Source organism: Ipomoea nil, unplaced genomic scaffold (genome assembly GCF_001879475.1).
Source record: "Ipomoea nil cultivar Tokyo-kokei standard unplaced genomic scaffold, Asagao_1.1 scaffold2283, whole genome shotgun sequence".
Taxonomy (NCBI): Eukaryota; Viridiplantae; Streptophyta; class Magnoliopsida; order Solanales; family Convolvulaceae; genus Ipomoea; species Ipomoea nil.
Window position 1 is genome coordinate 2,329,002 of NW_017618711.1, and position 18,715 is coordinate 2,347,716.

Consider the following 18,715-nt stretch of genomic DNA (forward strand, 5'->3'; position numbering starts at 1 on the left):
GATAATTGGCATATTATGGAGGGGCATAAATTACAATTTTTTCAATGTTAAGTAAGCCACTTTAACTTCTTTTTTTTTTTTATGGTGTAAACCACACATCGTGGTCTAGGTCCACCCGGTTCGCTCCGAGAGACACAGAAGCTGGCCTAAAGAGAATTGTCACTTGTAGAAACCGAACCCGAGTTATTCCGAAATTCTCCCCCACAAAAAGAGCTCATTTACCACTTGAGCTACCCTGTTGGGTTAGCCACTTTAACTTTTTAGCTTATGCAATTAAGCTACCGAATTAATAACATGTGCTATTAAATCATATGAAAAGTAAAAAATTGTCAATTTTTGATTTTTTTTTTCATAGGTTATTAGTTTCAGATAAAATTTGTTTAATTGGCTATTTAAGTGCAAATTTAAGTTATACTTTGTAATGTCAAGGACAAAATAATTTTATATAAAAAAAAAAAAAAAAAAAAAAAAAAAAAAAAAAAACCTTTAAAGCGATTCGTTCATATGACTAACAGGAAATTAATATATAAAAAACATATTAAACAACAACTAACAAAGTAATCAAACAAACCAGCTTGATTGATGTGAGTGGTCGTACACTCTCATTCCTTAAAAAAGATCAAGAATTTAAAAATTCTTCCAGTATGAAAAATCAAATATGATCAACACTTCGCCACTTAATTGGGCTGACCTGATTAAGAATAATGATTAGTTTGAGTATAACAAATAAAAAATAAGTGTCAAATATGTCATTGAACTTTTACACATAAAGCAATTGAACCATCGAATGCCGCAAATCAGGCATAGATAATTTGACTTTACAGTCCAGCACGAAATGGGATTTTTGTCGCCGGCAGCCACGAGCGACCCGCTATAAAACTCTGCACGCTAAATTGGGCCGCCTCGGTTGCACTTGTAATAACCCGGTAACCACGCCACTTCACTCGCCGCTTAGTTGATGAACCGGGTCCAGAGTTCTTATATTCGCCATAGTACAAAGTATTCAATGCAAATTTCCCATCCCACTCGAGCCAACCGGCCGGGTCAACTATAGATTCCATGTAGGTTCGGAGAAAAACGGTTCGGGAGTATTGCTTCCACGGCCTCCCTAAGTATGCCTTGAACGAGCCAGCCACCGGCTTGAGGTCCGAACCGGCCATCACCCGAGAATTGTGGATTGATATTCCGGTATTCTGGTTCCGGTCGGTCCGACCTTGGGCCGTGATGGTAATATGTTGTTTGTTCATAGGTTTCCTCGCATATATGATGCAGTTTTGTAAAACAACGGCCGCGTTTCCAAAGATGAAGTCTACCGTGCCATAGATGTCGCAGTCTTTGTAGAATTGGCGTTGGGAATGGACGTAAAGAGTGTCTTGGTAGCCCTCAAAACCGCATTGATAGAAAACCGAACGGTCCGAACCGGATCGAAGGGCAACGGCTTGGTGGTTTTTTGGACCGGCCGTGTTTCGGAATGTAATGCCCTTAGCTATGAATCCTTCTCCGGTGACAGCTGCAAATCATCACAGATTTAATATGATATAAGTAATCAATAATAAACATGTAAATTAATACTTTCTAGAGGTAAAATTCACCAATTAATATATGATCAAATCATTATGGATTATTACTATTTAAAAAAAAAAAAACATTTTAGTCATATTAGATATTGAACTTGTAACTTTGAATTACAAGAAAGTTTGGAGCCGCTAAGGTGCGTTCGGGGTAAAATCCACAAGACGGTGAAGTTCACTCATCTTGTGATCCTTTGTTAATAATTTTAATTGGCAAAGGATTATAAAGAGATAAATCAGCTTATATTACCCATAATTGATCGAATTAAATCAAGAAAATTAATATACAAACTAAATGTCCGACTAATTTCACTAGGGTTGCTCAGCTTGTAACTTGACATAGGTAATACTTACTACTTGCTTTTTAGATATAAAAGTACCCGAGACGGTAATATATCTAAATAAATTTTTATAGAGTGATTCTCCTGTGAAATTATCTCACGGATCTTTATCTATGAAATAGATCGGGTTACCATAGAAATGTAATATTTATACTGAGAAGTATAATATTAATTAGGAATAAAATGTTTGTATGTTACTTATAAGTGAGAGCGTAATACTTTTAAGCAAAAATGTAATATTTTTAAATTAAAATATTAAAAAAAATTATATTTTTTCTCAAAAGTATTACAATTTACCTTATAAGTACCAAATATTTTATTTCTGATTAGAATTACATTTTTCAGTATAAATATTACATTTAATTTTTCAGTATAAGTATTACATTTTTATCTTGACTCGATTTATCTCATAGACAAAAAACCATAAGACCAATTGTTATATAATGAACTGGGGTCCACATTGCAAGATAGACCCGACTCTAAAATACACAATCTGCATATTGAATGTTCAAAATTTACATACTAAATGTTCACAATTTATCTTTTACAAAATTGTGAATATTCAGTATATAAATTGTGTATTTTGAATCCCGGTCCACAGAATAATTTGCTCCGTAAGACGATCTCACACAAGTTTTTTTGTGATTTTTATATATCTCAAAAAACCAACAAAGAAAATCCGTTGGACAAGAAGCTAAGTAATATATTTTCATGCAACGTGGAACGTAGGGTGGGTTGGTGGGGGCATGGGTACTATATAACATAATAATATATAGGATAGTTACGCATGACTAGTACCCTTTTTGAGAAGTTTGAATCTTTCTTGAGCTAATTTTAAAAATTATTTAAGAGGTTTAAACTAATAGGAACAAATTAATTACCGTTGACTTTATAATGTTTTAGTTGGAAAATCGAACTCGGTATGACCTATTTAGTATGAGATATATTATCAACAATTATAATATGCCGTCACTCTCTAAGGTAAAATTGACCAATTAACCGAAAACACACCCAATTTACATATGAATCTATGATTTAATTAGTATCAACTATTAATAATTTTTTTTATTTTTAGTTTAGACTTCTGAGGAGTAAGGTTAGATTGAACTTCTGACCTTTGCTAATGACATTATAGTCTAGTGGTACGAAGTAGCTCTTTCAAATTAGAGGTCATGAGTTTGATCCACAACGATTATATTGAAACAAAAAAAAAAAAAAATGAGTTACTGATCTTTTCATTCAAATATACGTATATATATAAAGTCTCCCTATAAAAAAAAAATGCTCCAATCAAATCAGACTGTTGACTTGGTCTTTTGCCGGCTAAGACCACAAAGCTCATTATATGTCATCGGTAGTTGTTGCGTGTTTTAATTTGCTCATTACCCAAACATGTGCATCTAATTTGAGTGATTTTCTTTTTTACAAAGAGACATATGTGTGTGTGTGTGTATATATATATATATATATATATATATATATATATATATATATATATATAGTTTAATATCTCCATGTTTATAATTGTGGTGAGGGATCATAGGTGTTTCTCTTCAAGTTACTTTATCATGCAACGTAATGTCTATAGGTTGTGGTACTAAAATTTATGATACGCATGGTTATTAGTTAATATCCTTCTAGAGAAATTTGAATATTTCATGGGTTGGACCATAATTTCTTAAATGAATTTAATATTTAACTAATTAATTATTCTTGACTTTAATATGTTGTGGATGGAAAATCGAACGTAGCATGATCAAGTATAAGAAAGCAACAGTAAAACACATCCAAAGCTACGACCAATTGTGGTCACTACTCAAAGTGTTATGTACTTTTCGGTTAATAAATTATGTGTTTGCAATTAACATATGACTTCTGTTAACAGTAAATGATATATACACTGTTGGAAATTATGGAATTTCCAACCACCTAAAAGTGATCTTAAATCAAGTCGAAAGTCTTATTCGGACCATTTTTGGTATCCGAAAAAATCTTTGTTGCTATTTTCGACCACTTTTTACTTTCGAATTGATTTAAGATCACTTTCTAGTAGTGATAATATGTAGTTAACATATCATATGTTATAGTTAACGTATTATGTGCCTTGCAGACATATAATTTATTAATTAATTATAGACATATAAATAATTATGGACATATAATTTGAATGTTATTTTAGACTAAAGATAAAGCTGATCCATGGTGTAATTTGGCAAAGTTACTTACCAACGGTGGCGGAGTTGAAGGTGGTGGAACCACCGCCAACGCTCCGGCTGCCGGTGATTATGGTGCGCCTCAATCCATCGCCAACAAGCATGATGTTCTTCGTCTTCCTCCCAATCTCAACAATTTCCCGGTAAACGCCCCGCTTTATATGGATGACAAACCGTCCACTGCCACGCCGCCGCCTCTTAGCAGCGGCAACAAGAGCAGCCTTAACGGTCTTGAAGTCGCCAGAGCCGTCGCGGGCCACCACTAGGTTCGGCCTGACGGCGGAGCCGTCCTGGAGCAGTTTCCGGTCACCGGGCGAAACCCACGTCGGAAAACCATCTTCGTAGGCAGTTTCTCTGGGAGCAGAGGCGTTGTTAATGAGAGCCAAAGTGTTAGAAATCAAGTGCGTGACATTATCGTCGGAAATGGAGGGGAAAATGGCGCTCTCGTTTGACACGCCTAGCTCCGCGAACCCGGTCCGGCAGGTCTCGAGGTTTGTCACGGCGGCGCTCAGCCACGTTTGGGCATCGAAATCTGTGCATTTGGCGGCGGGATCAAGGGTTCGGTTGAGCTGCAAAATGGTATCCTCGTAGAGGTTAAGACAATCCGCCCAGGCGGCTTTTTCTCGCGGGTTTCTACACTTGGGGCCGAGCCCATTGGCGTAAGAGCTGGCTCTAAGAGCTCTATCCATGGCCACTTGGATTGCCATCTTCTTGAAATCAGATTTCCCTTTGGGTGCGAAATTGCTTTGAGTCATGAAGTATTTACATTGATCTGGATATGGGGTTTGGTTGCACCACCCGTTCAAGTCCCCGCCGGCCGCCGGGGAGAGGAAGAATACGATGAGGATAAAACATAGCCTCGTACCCATGTGGCTCTCTGGTCTGTGTTGTTTAGGTTTTGTACTACTTTTGGTTCTTGGGTTTGGGATGGGCGAGAGATGGATTAATTTGTACGTCTTTATATATTCTTATAAAGTTGGGTGAGTGGTTGTAAGAGTTGAATACAGATTGAGAATGACAGAAATGAATATACAGAGCACAAGAACAGAATAAAAGGATCATAATTAAAGAAATGAAAGAACGAAGGCCAAATATATTACGTACATGAAATTGGTCATTAAATAGACAAGCGAACAAAAAAAAAAATAAAAAACAGTAAGGGTATGTTTGGTTCGCACATGAATTATAATCGGAATGGGTATCAAATATTTGGTAATAGTAATGGATTTTGGTGAAAGTATTTTGCATGTTTGGTAATAGGGGGAATGGGAATAATTAAGCTAAGAATGAATAATGGGATGAAACCCTTATAAAATAAGGGAATGAGGATATTCCAAATCCATAGCAGTGTTTTAAAAACCAATCAACCAAACAATAACAATCACTTTTATACCCATTCACTTTCATACCCATACCTGAGTGCTAAACCTGCCAACCAAACACATCCTAAATTGTTATAAAACTGGATGCATGTCCCGTGAACGGTTGTATATGTGAAGAAAAAAAATTGAATTCAAAATTATGGTTACAAGAAGTATGGTAGTCTGATTCTTCAATTGGATGTCTTGAACACTCTATTGAAGAGCCTCCAGAATTTGATCTTCATTTGAGATTCAAGTGGCTTGATTCTCATCCGGGTTCAAATGGCTTATCTTCAATACAGGTTTACATCACAACATGATTGGCATGAGTCTTTATCAAATTTTCAATGTCAACAAATGCCCCCTCGAAACTTGCTTGTACCCTACTTGAGAGCATATACCACTCCAGAGTATGTAGTGCAAAGAAGTCTCAACACTACAATTAAAGATATAAGGTCATTTCAACTCGTGCCAAGGAGTATCTTGAATGATATGAGGCTGTTTCAACTCGTGCCAAGGAGTATATTGAATGATATGAGATCGTTTCATCAACTCGTGTCAATGAGTATCTTGAAGGATATGAGGCTGTTTCAACTCGTTCCAAAGGGGTCTTGAAGGATATGAAGTCGCTTTAACTCGTGCCAAAGAGTATTGTTTAGTTTCCTCCATTTCAAATTTCATACAAGGTTGGCTCCATATCGGTTGAAATCTATGTGCTTATGAAGAGATGATAAGGGGTAGAGCTGTTCAACTGGGCTTGTCAATTTGTGAAGAAAAAAAATTGAATTATATATATTGAAATTCAAAATTATGGTTACAAGTAGTATCAATGCGGTATGAGTACAAGATGTCTGGGTGATCATCTAATTCTTTGATTGGATTCCTTGAACACACTTCATTGATAGCCTCCGGAATTCAAGTGGCTTGATCATGAAATAAGAGCTTATATGTTTGTTCTGCATTCCAAATGATTTAGCTTGAACTTCAATAGAGGTTCGAATCGACATGATTAATATCATGATCTTCATGGAGGGACTTTTACTTTTAGATCATTTTACTGTGATCTGAATAATATTTTCAAGATGTTTACATAGTTTGTTAGGATGTTTACATAGAAATGAGTGCTCCTATTTAGAGCGGTAGAATAGAAGACTTTTGATAAATTCAAACTCTTTTGATATTATCTAATTAAACAAATTAGATAATATCAATATTATCTAAAATATATTTAAATATTTAAATATTATCTTTATCAAATTTTCATTGTCAATGGTATCCTTTTGATTTTTAGAAAGTAATAAGGTAATTAAAGCGGTAAACACAAAGAATAATCATCAATCTTTATTATTCATCTTTGAATCCAATATATACAAGATATACAGAGTTTCAGTATAACTACAAGACTATAAAAAATGGAGATAGATATATTATCATAAAATAATACCTCTAGTAATGCCCCTCACCTAAACACTAATGCACCACACCCTGGTGCATTTCTAAATATATTGTGGTACAAAAATGCTCTGGTACTGCATATTCGCACGGGAAAGCCTACTCATCCGAGAACCAGACCCTATATATTGCATTCCTTAAATACATTGTACTGTATATATATGGTCTTGTTTTCGAATTAAGATGTAGAGATTATTGCTCTCAAATTTTTTCTGGTCTTTATCTTTCTTTCATCCTTTCTCTACGATTCCCCTTTTCTTAATCCATCGTGTTAGAGTTAATGCACAATCTAAATTTAACACGTTATCAACATGAATTATAATGTCCACAATAAATATAATATTTATAGCGTAACACATATGACATTTTTAGTTTTTTTTTTTTGTTATGATGCTTTAGTTCATAATTTATTTGCATTGTAAATTGTTCCTTGATTTTGAAGTAATTAACAAATTTAATCTCCAAATATTTTTTAATGAAACCCTGGCGTCACCCCAACAATTATTCAAGTGGTAAATACTAAATACATAGCAATTAGAATCTTTGAACCATCAGTATAAAATTACTTGAATGACTAAAATGTTCCACATATAATTGCTTTTAATAAAACTTGAACATTTGACTTGGTTAGAGAACTTTAGCTTAACTATTAAGTCAAGATTTATTACATGAACGAATAAAAAGTTTGAAAAATAATGATTTTTCTAAAATTTTCAAACACAATATAATCAAAGGATCTATAATTAACTATAAGGTTAAGGAGTGGGTGATGAATTGGGCCATTTTTAGGGATAGCAACAAGAATTTCTGAATAAAACATTTACCACTACGATAAAAAGTATAACTCTTTAATTAGGTCGAATTGGAGAAAACAATACTAGCTATAGGGTGCGTTTTTACTTTTTTCGATATGCATCTCACGAGTACAGTTTTATCTTTATATATTTTTTCAGACAAAATAAGGTAAATTATAAGGGGATAATACGATAAATAAATACAAATTAATACATACAAGACTTACCTATTATAAATACCATAAACCGTAATTCTTTCCCACTTTTATTTGTCTTCCATCCTTTTCGATCGTTGAAATATAAACCACAACAACTTGTGGGTGTTTTGGCGGCGTTTTACACTCAACCTAATGAAACACAGAAAGTTAATATCGCCTCCACTAAAGCTCAAACCCACACCCTCCCACATGAGGAAACAACTTGGTGCTATTGGACCACAGGGTCCTTGGCCATAGATTTATATTATATATATATCGTAAATTTACTCTTATGGAAATTATATAGTTCTATACATTCTTGCTTATGTAACCCCAATTTCTTCATTTGTTGAGCACAAACCGCTGGTTCCATCTCTTCATATTAAATTATATTATGCGACGAAGCCAAATACCTAAAAAGGTACAACAACAACAACAGCACTAACGTGCACATATTAGTATATATATATATATATATTACAATTCATTGCTGAAAGGGAATGGTTTAATGTCAGCTGATCCCATTTCCCAGATCTTCACCGACGCCTTCACGCTTGCCTCTGTGGCGTTGTTGAAGAGGAAAACCCTTGCAGCTCCGTATATGGCTTTCGTTGGATAAATTCTTGATGTTATCACCGTTCTCCCTCCTTGAGCAAAGCTCTCCACGATCGAGTGGTCCACCTGCATGTGCAAAACAATGATTATAATGCCGGCATGGACAGTTCAGTTACTTCCTGAGTATAGATTATGGGTAAAAGCATATGATTGAGCCTCGACAACCACAGTGGGAGAGTTACACTCAATGTGGTGGATTCCTTGTGAACACTAGGCTCTGGTCCTCTCACTTATTGAGCCGTTGAGTTATTGTAATTTATCTTGAACTATTTTGTCGGGTCGGAATGTGAGGTAAGTTTTTCAATCAACTTGTTGGGCGGAGTCCAGTAATTGCCAAATTAAGCACCCGGTGGCTGAGAGATTGTTGGGCGGAGGCCAGTAAAGGGCCAAGTCCATCACTCCATATATCCTCTCGAAAATGTAATGGCAATTTATAAGGAAATAAAATTGGGTATTCGCTAGTGGTAAGTGTTTTATCTTAACAAGTGGCATCAGATGCAGGTCACGAGTTCGAGTTCCTTGTTGGGTGGAGGCCGGTAAAGGACTTAAAACGCCATATCTAGCACCAAGCATCTCGAAAATGTGATGACAGTGTATAAGTAAATAAAATTATGCATTCGTTACTAATTATAATTTTTAATGTGTGGGTAAACGTTTGATCTAACCGAGCTAATATAAAAACTTTGGTGTTTTTAACACTGACTTACCAATATTCTGGTAGTGTAGGGTTCACCCTCAAGAACAGGCACCGTGCTTCCATAAACGTCTTTCCCAACACTGGAAGACTCCGACGATCTACATACATGATCACGTACAATAATTCACCAAATTATTTAGGACAGGGTAAGTGAGTATGATAATGTTCAGTTCATGCTAGCTAATTAAAGATGGTGAAGATAGAAGCAAATTAAACCTTGTTTGGTCAGTGCAGAAATGAGTGTGTGATTTCCCGTCGGTGCCCTTTGAGATGTAGAAGTACACCGGCGTGAGCTCAGAAAGCGTTTCGTCTGCAATCACTACAACTCCGAATGGCCCCAAAGCGCCTCGCCTAACAGCGCCGCCGCTGCTACTGCAATTGTACCCGCCGTCCGCTTCCACTTCCACTTCCACGCTGCTATTCTCCACTTCAAACCACGCGCTAATGTCCAACTGTATGTATATTTTACATATTATATCTTCAATAATATACATATTTAATAAAAGGGAAAATGGCACTTTTTCCCCCTGAGTTATATACTTATAGCACTTTTCCCCCCTAAATTATTTAAGTGGTTTTTTTCCCCCTAAAATGTTAAATGGACATATTTACCCTTAAAATAAATATTTAAAATAAATATTTCATTTATTTTTCTTCTCCAACAAATTATTACTATAATTTGGTTCAAACCAAACAGATATTATAGCAACCAAACCAAAATATTCCAATTACAATTTAGAATCAAAACGCGATATTTAGAGTTTATTAAAATCGCAAATCGAAATGGCCGGTTCATGTTCCGAACTGAAAAATAAAATACATTTATTGTTGAATTTAGACTATTTTAAAATAAAAAATAAAATATTTAAAATAAAGACAGTTCAAAATCACGAACCGGATCCGGAACCGCCGGTTCACGGTTCATGATCCAATTTTTTTTTGTTCATAAATTTAATAAATTGAAATCTAAATATTGGATTCTAGATCTGAATCATAACCGGAAACTTTTAATTCGATTGCTATAGTGTCCGGTTCAGTTCGAACCGAACCGTGGTCATTGCTACATATACACAATAATTTGTTGGAGAAGTAAAATAAATAAAATGTTTACTTTAAGGGTAGAAATGTCAATTTAATATATCAGGGGAAAACCCATCACTTTTAAAATAATTGAGGGGGCTAATGTGCTTACATAAATAATTGAGGGGGAAAAAATGCTATAAGTATATAACTTAGGGGGAAAAAGTGCCATTTTCCCTTAATAAAATTAGAAATGTTCGGGAGCAATCAAGTCAAATTGATGGGACGGTTAATTTGCTAATAACTAATGTTACAAATTTCACTCTTAGTAAGAGCGGTCAGTTGACCTTTTTAATGTGGACCACTAAGTTCGACCCTTAGTGGAAGTAATCTATTGCTTTTTTCTTTTGAGCCAGTAAGTTTGACTCTTTGTTGGAAGTGATGTTAGTCTTTTTGGTTTGAACGGGTAAATTCAACTTTTTTGTTTCAACTGGTCATTTTATAAGCAATCTAAACTGATTTACCTTCTTATGGTCTTTTGATTGTTAGAATCAGGTTATGTGTTTACCAATACACACTCTCGAATAGTAGTTATGGAATTTTTTTGTAAAATATTAGGAATGTTTTTCTCAACCTATTTAGTATCAAATTATATTATAAATTGTATGGATTTTGACGATAAAATTAAATATATATATATATATATATAAACCTGAGTAGACGTATTAAGATGGATTGGCACAACTGAACCCGGTTGAAGACTGACGTCGGTGAGTATAGGATCGCCTGATCTCAAGCTCTCTACTTCTTCAACCGGCCACTGAAGAAGATGAGTATTGGTCTTCGTGTCCAGAACAACCGTCCTAGGAATGGTCTGGATAATAGAAATTAAAATTAAAAAAAAAATTATTACAGCAAAATAAAAAAATATTTACATATGTTAATGAGACGTTTCAGCTTAAAAAAAATGTTATGAGACGTTTCGAATTAAAACACTACTCAAATTGTAGACGTGGGGATTGAATTAACTCTAGAAATGATAATTATTTTAAATGAAAATTAATCTTCTCCCAAAAGGTTGAATCCCCAATCTAAATGGCCTCCCATATATCACGGTTGAACAAAATATTTGAAAGGATGTAAATTATGACAACTCTTTGATGTCATATAATTATTATTCACCTTTAATTTGTTACGTTATTAAAGACACTATAATATTACGGGGAATAAATAATTTTGAAACGTGTCAAAGACCTTGTGATCAAGCGGCATAACTGTAACTCTTCTAAATGGGATATCACTAAAAAATACTACGTTGTAACAGAGTCAATAGTACTCAAAAACAAAATAGTTTTGAAAAGTAAAGATTAAATAGTAAAAATCAGTAAATTAAGAATCTTAGTAATTACCTGAACGGATGCCCAACCCTTCAAGAGGTCATCAGCTTCCGAATCAGTTTCTCCAATCCAACCCCACAAAATTCTTCTCCCTTTATTTTGGTCATAAAATGTCTTTGATGCATAATACTTCCCATAATGAAGTCTCAACCCGATACCCACGTCTATCTCCGGGTTATCGGGTGTCCACGTGTTGTTAAACGGGTCATACGTCCCAATTGCGTAATAATCATGCTTATCGTCGTCCAAACTAGCTTTTAACACATGCTTAATACCCGGCCCGTTTGCTGAAGTATCCAACCCAATCGCACCAACTGTTGAAACCGGATAAAAATCCACACACTCCCACATACCCGTACCCGGAACCGCATGCAAAACCCCGTCCAAGAGTTTGTAGTCCGTAAAGTTGGTGGTTTCATAAACGAGTGAGATCCCAGTTTTACCAACTTTAGACCCGATGGTAATCAACCACTTTCCAACGTTGGGGCTCATCCATGCAGTGGTTGGGTCCCTAAAGTCCTTGACACCAATGCCGGGTGGAGGCACCAGGACCGGGTTACCCGAGTACTTGACCCAATCAAGGAGGAGCGGGTCAAGTACATCGGCCGGGTATGCAAGATTTTGTACTTGTACATTCTCATCCGTTGATCCAGTGTAGAGCATGACAATCTGACCGTTGGGGAGGATGGTGGCGGACCCGGTCCAAACACCATTGATGTCGTACCATTGATCAGGGACCATGGCAAAGGGTAGATGAAACCAGTGGATCAAATCCCTGGACACAGCATGTCCCCAGGTGATATTTCCCCAAATTGCACTATCCGGGTTGTATTGATAGAAAAGGTGGTACCATCCTTTGTGGTACAATGGACCTGCACCCACATATAACATCAATCACAATTCACTTGTTTAATCATATTACTATATAAGTACAAATAAGACTTTTTTTTTTTTTTTCAAAATGTGTTAAATTGATTTGGATGGATTCAAGTTCGGATAATATTAAGTGACTAGATATTTCTGTCGTCTAAAACAAAAGTTAAGTTCCTCTAGCAACCCATGACATGACAAATTGACAATAAAGTGTATCATCATATTAAGGTAATTTTTTCTTTTTCACTTGTAGTCCCTTGAGTATTGTATTTCTCTAAAAAGTTATATATATAATTGACTAAGGTCATCTATTTTGCATCATAAACCCAAGTACATAAAAATAATATTGTATGTCCCTAAACACCAATAGTTAATTAGTTATCACTTGAGTACCTACAGTTGAGATATTTTAAATGACATTTATATTGATATATATTTTAATACATCGTTTTAATAAGTTGTGATAAACTTCCAGTAATGAATTTATGAACATGCAATAATGAATTTATGTATCTACATTACTCACATTAGTGGCCTTATTTACTTACCCTTTTTGCTTTATGAACCAACAGTAATGTAGTGATTTATATATGTATCTATAGTACGGACTTTATATTGTAGTGATTTATACACATAACGTAATGACTTTATGTACATATATATTTATTAAAAATATGAAAAAATAACAATATGTGTCATTTAAAATATTTCAATTAGAATTTTTTAATGATTTTGTTTTATACATTAATTTTATGTGTATAAAAAGAAAAAGGAAAATAAGTTTAAGTTAAAAAAAAATTGAGAAAAATACACCATGGTCCATGATATAACTATTGACATGTCTCCTATATTTCATTCGGACTAACAACATTTTCATATATTTGATGTGTATTATCAATTTTCTATAACATTTAATCATTTTGATAAATTTTCTAACCAATCTTGTCTAACTACCAAGACCACTATATCACATAAGTGTCATGTGAAAATTTTCAACTAATGTTGGTCAGGAAATTTAAAAAAAAAAAAAAAAAAAAAGACCAAATATTATAGAAATTGTATAAACATATATTAAAGGGTCACACTTGTGTGAGACTATCTCACGGATATTTATTTAGGAAATGGCTCGGATCTGAACCGAGTCAATATGCAAATGTAATATATACTTATACTATCAAATGTAATATTAAATTAAGAATACAATATTTTATATTACTTATAAGAGAAAACATAATACCTTTTAGCACAAATGTAATACTTTTATATTTTGATGTAAAAGTATTATTTTTTCATCAAAAATATCATATTTTCGCTTATAAGTAATGTTGCACTTATAAAGGAAAATATAATACTTTTTATATCGAAATGTAAGAGTATTACATATTCCTCAAAGGTATTATATTTTTCATATAAATGATAATCATTTTATTCCTAATTTAGTATTACATTTGTTAGTATAAGTATTACATTTCATCTTGATCAGACCAGTGTCACGGACACGTATCCGTGTACCGATCTTACACAAGTTTTAATTTTGCCTATATTAAGTATGAAAAATTAATAGTCACATACTAAATGTGAAATATATAATTGATGGATCGCAAGTGACAAAAAAAAAAAACAAAAAAAAAAAAAACAAAAACAAAACAAAAAAAAAAAAAAACAAAAAAAAAAACAAAACAAAACAAAAAAAAAAAAAAAAAAAAAAAAAAAAAAAACAAAACAAAACAAATTTTTGAGGCGAATAATACAATATTTTATCGGTATTATCCATTTTTCCTATTCGTATATGGCTAAAATTAAATCTATCATTCATTCATTCCATCCATCAAATCATCAATAATAGAGCGGGAAGAATGGGCCCACTCCTACGATTTTGGGACCACCTTTCAATATCTGACCAATCATTCATTTTCTTTTACTTGTTGAATTAATTTACTATACAAGTTATCAAAAACACAGAACTACAAATGTATAGCAAATAATTTATATTTTTAAGCGTAATATATTTATAATTACTATTGTAAAATATCTCATTATCAAATATATTTATAACCATTTCCATTAATTTATAAAACACACAACATTGACAAATATTTTTAGTTTGAATAAAGTGGTAAATTAGAAAAGTGCAGAAAAGTACGGAATACTTTTTAACAATATAATCATGTTTAGAAAAAAATGATCATAATAATAATGATAAGACAATTTAAAAAAAAAAAAAAAAAGAAGAAGCTTGCTAGTAAACGTACCATCAGGATCTTTAGCAAGACAAAATCATCAGAATATTCCAGAGATGAATCCCCACAAAAGTATCCACCGGGAACCAATATATATCAACCAAAAAGCAAAACCTCAAATCAGTATGATATATGTAATATATTGCAGTTTGAGTTTCTAGTAAAGTTTATTTATTCAGAATTATGCTATTATTATAATTAAATAATTTAATTTCTAGATGTTTTTAGGAATTTAATGCTTTTTCTGCTAACATGTTGTACTTGATAAATTTCTGAGTTAATTTCATTATTGATCCTAGATTTATAGGTAGCAGTTCACTTGTAGTTTTTTTTCAAAACATATTCCTTTAATCTAGTATTATTGTGACATGACTATTTTTTTATCTTTCGTCAACAAAATTATTGAAACATCATTAAATATATGGACATTTCAATCGTTTTTATACATTTTGGGTTGACCCACTATATTTTTTATTTTTATTTTTTTAAAATCATAATTGAAGACCTAAATAACTTGTATTGATAATTTAAACAATTTTGTTGATGAGGGACCAAAAATGCTCATGCCATAATAATACTAGAACCAAATGGGGATGTTTTGAAAACAAAAATGACTAAAAATGAATTGACACCTATAAATCTAGGATCACAAATGAAAGTAACTCTAAATTTCTCTAACAGTTTAAGTCTATTATGCCTATTACATTTTGATTTATAAATAAATATTACACTATTTCTCGTTAGTAACAATTCATCAATTAATCCCTAAGTAGTATTACACTTGTTCACATAAATAATTATTCAACCTCTAAATATTATATTTGATTGAAAAGTATTACATTTTATTTTATAAAATATTAACTTTTTCACAAAAATATTATATATATTTTTATTAGTATCAAATAATTTATTCTTAAAAATATTATATTTTCTGATATAAGTTACGCCCGTCTTACAAATATCACAACTTATCCCAATATATATATATATATATATATATATATATATATATATATATATATATATATATATTTGGTATTTTAATTATTGGTGACTTGTTAATTTGACCATTCTTTATATGTGGTTATTTTACATTATTCTTTCAAAAGGCTGAATCCCAACCCTAAGGGGTCCCCACACCCCGTTCCGACAAAGCATTTGGGAGGATGTAAATCATGGTGACTCAACTGAACATGAACCATAGAGACTAGACCGGTGCTCACTGCGCGCAAGGAGCCCCCCTCACTTTGAGAGGTTGCTCCCACACTGTTATTTTACATTATTCTCGAATTAGGCTTTCATTTTCATGGCAAATTATTGTGTAGACCATGATCCACACAGTACTGTGTGGACCATAACAAAATGTATATTTTTAATATATTAAAAATACATTATTCGTGTACTGAATGTACATTATACAAAAATAATGTATCTTTAAAACAAAAAAATAATGTATTTTTAGTACTCAAATAATTTACTTTTCCTAAATATAATGTACATTTTTAATATACTAAAAATACATTATTTATATACTGAATATACATTATTTGATAGTATGAGCCACACAATAATGATTGTTTCATTCATGGCCATATTAGTCCCTTGAGATGCTTTCGTGTTGGGTCCAAATAAAAAAAAAATCTAATTTAAAAACAAAATGGAACAACTAAATATGACATTACAATGACAACTTGTTTGGGTTACAAAAAGTGATATATTATGAGTGATTTTTTTTAGTAGTATTTGCTCTGTTATATTGTAATATATGTTTAAATATATTTTCTCAATCTATTGAAACATAAAGAGTCAATACCATTTTTATTGGATTAAACTCATGACATCTCAATTTGGGAGAATTATTTCATACCACTGGATCAAAGGTATGTGAAATTTTAATTTCATGGAAAAATAATAAAAGAAGAAAAATAAATTGAAATATTTAAGGAATCCAAAAGAATTTCTTTTAACTACTCCACAAATGCAAAATTCATAAATTCAAAAATTGTTGAGAAAAAATAAATTCTTTATTATTATTTTTTTATGATATTGAACGGATGTGTAAGTACTTGACGTTACACTCCCTTCTTAAATTTCAACATACATACGGCCCACTTTATTAAATCTCTTGTGATGATTATTGAGTCGCCAATCAATTTATTTTATATATAAAAAAAATTATTTATTCCAGAAAATAACATTTTCCTACAACATAAATAAAAGTAGTTGAGATATTAAAAAAATACTTTTTTCCCCAAAATAATATGAAAAGTGAGCAATACACAGATGCGTGATTTTACCGTTCATCCAATTCTTCTCTGGCTGAAAATGGTAAGCAGTCCGTTGCCACGTCAGCATGAGATTAGACCAAGGGTAAGAAATCCGACCGCCGGAGACTCCCCGGAAAGCCTTCTCGGAGACTCCCTGAGACACCCCCCTCGACGGCGGCGGGACGACGACTCCGGGATGTATGGAGTCGGCCGACCGGTTCTCTGAACCGGCAAAAACGACCGGCCCATCACGTTCTATGGATGATTGGTTAACGACCAACAGAATCAAAGAGCACAAGAACAGTGAGGAGAGAAGAATGGTGGAGATGCTCTTAAGGGACGGCCGGTGGCTGGCCGGAATCGTGCAGGAATGGGGTCCCGGCGGCAGGGGAGCGTACGGGGCCGCCGCATTTTCGAGATCGTACGGTTTTGCGGCGGAAGAAGTGGTGGCCGCCATGTTGGTTCGAAGATGGATAATGGTATCAAATGAGGTGCCAAATGGGTATATATAGAAAAATTAGTCTAAAAAATTATTGTTTATTTTACTATATAAATATAAATAATAAATTTTAATATAATTGAAAACATTTTTTTGAGTGGATAATGCTTTGATTTTTACTTTTCAAATTTAATTTTATCATAAGAACAATAATCTAGAAAATACAACATTTTTTATTATATGCTCTAGGGACTTGAACTTAAAACTTTTTTTTTATGAAAAACGACAATGATATCATCAAATTACAAAATATTTAATAAAAATGAAACTTTTTGAAAAACAAAATGTTTAACTTCAATTAAGATCAGGTGATTGAATATTTATTGTTAATTACGTGTTATTATCTATTTAAATTCAAAAAATAATAGATATGAATATATGGCTATTTTATAATTATTAAATGTTTTAATAATTATAATTAAAAGTTCACACCTTAACTTTTACATATATATATATATATATATATATATATATATATATATATATATATATATATATATATACACTAAATATAATATATAATATAAATATAATAAGAGCAATTTTTGGTAAGGTTATAATGTGAATAAAATATGTTGGTGTAATTATGTGTGTTAATAAGTTGTGTATTTTGATTTATTTATGGTATAGTGATACGATATTTCCAAATATGCAATCTTTATTTTTCTCTTTCTCCGTTTATGTACAAACATTGATAACGGAATATCTTTAAAAATTTTTAAAGAAAAATATTACTTAAGTTGTTATTATTATTATTATTATTGTTATTATTATTATTATTATTATTATTATTATTATTATTATTATTATTATTATTATTATTATTATTATTATCTTGAATTATTGCCAAAAAAAATCAACTTTTTAATAATAATATTTTAAATGCCCATTATTGTTATTATCGTTGTTGTTGTTATGAGTTAATTCTAGCAATGGTCCTTCGACTATTGTAATTTTTTAAAACTGATCATCGTCTTTTAATTTGGACAAAATATATCATTGACTATCAGATTTGTTTCACCAATGGTCCTTCTGTTAAGTATAAGTTAGGTTGGCGTTAAGTAGAGGGGTATTCGAGTCATTTCATCTTGGTGAATTACGTATCAGCACAGTGCTATTGAGTCCTTTGAATCAGCTCTACGAACCTCCGGCTACAAAGCGCGATACAACACAGCAAC

The 18,715-nt window shown here is 32.5% G+C and overlaps 2 protein-coding genes across 2 annotated transcripts; both read right to left on the reverse strand.

Annotated features, from left to right (window-relative positions):
- Positions 1-708: 708 nt before the first annotated feature.
- Positions 709-5,162, reverse strand: LOC109151401 (pectinesterase 2-like). Its single transcript, XM_019299418.1, has 2 exons — positions 4,139-5,162; positions 709-1,510 (listed from the first exon to the last, which is right to left on the reverse strand). The coding sequence occupies exons 1-2, from the start codon at positions 4,992-4,994 to the stop codon at positions 819-821; spliced, it is 1,548 nt and encodes a 515-aa protein (XP_019154963.1). The 5' UTR covers positions 4,995-5,162; the 3' UTR covers positions 709-818.
- A 3,086-nt stretch (positions 5,163-8,248) lies between these two features.
- On the reverse strand, positions 8,249-17,531 carry LOC109151400 (acid beta-fructofuranosidase-like). The gene is made up of 7 exons (XM_019299416.1): positions 17,069-17,531; positions 14,784-14,792; positions 11,671-12,530; positions 10,974-11,135; positions 9,458-9,693; positions 9,252-9,339; positions 8,249-8,610 (listed from the first exon to the last, which is right to left on the reverse strand). The coding sequence occupies exons 1-7, from the start codon at positions 17,493-17,495 to the stop codon at positions 8,407-8,409; spliced, it is 1,986 nt and encodes a 661-aa protein (XP_019154961.1). The 5' UTR covers positions 17,496-17,531; the 3' UTR covers positions 8,249-8,406.
- Between the last annotated feature and the right edge of the window lie 1,184 nt (positions 17,532-18,715).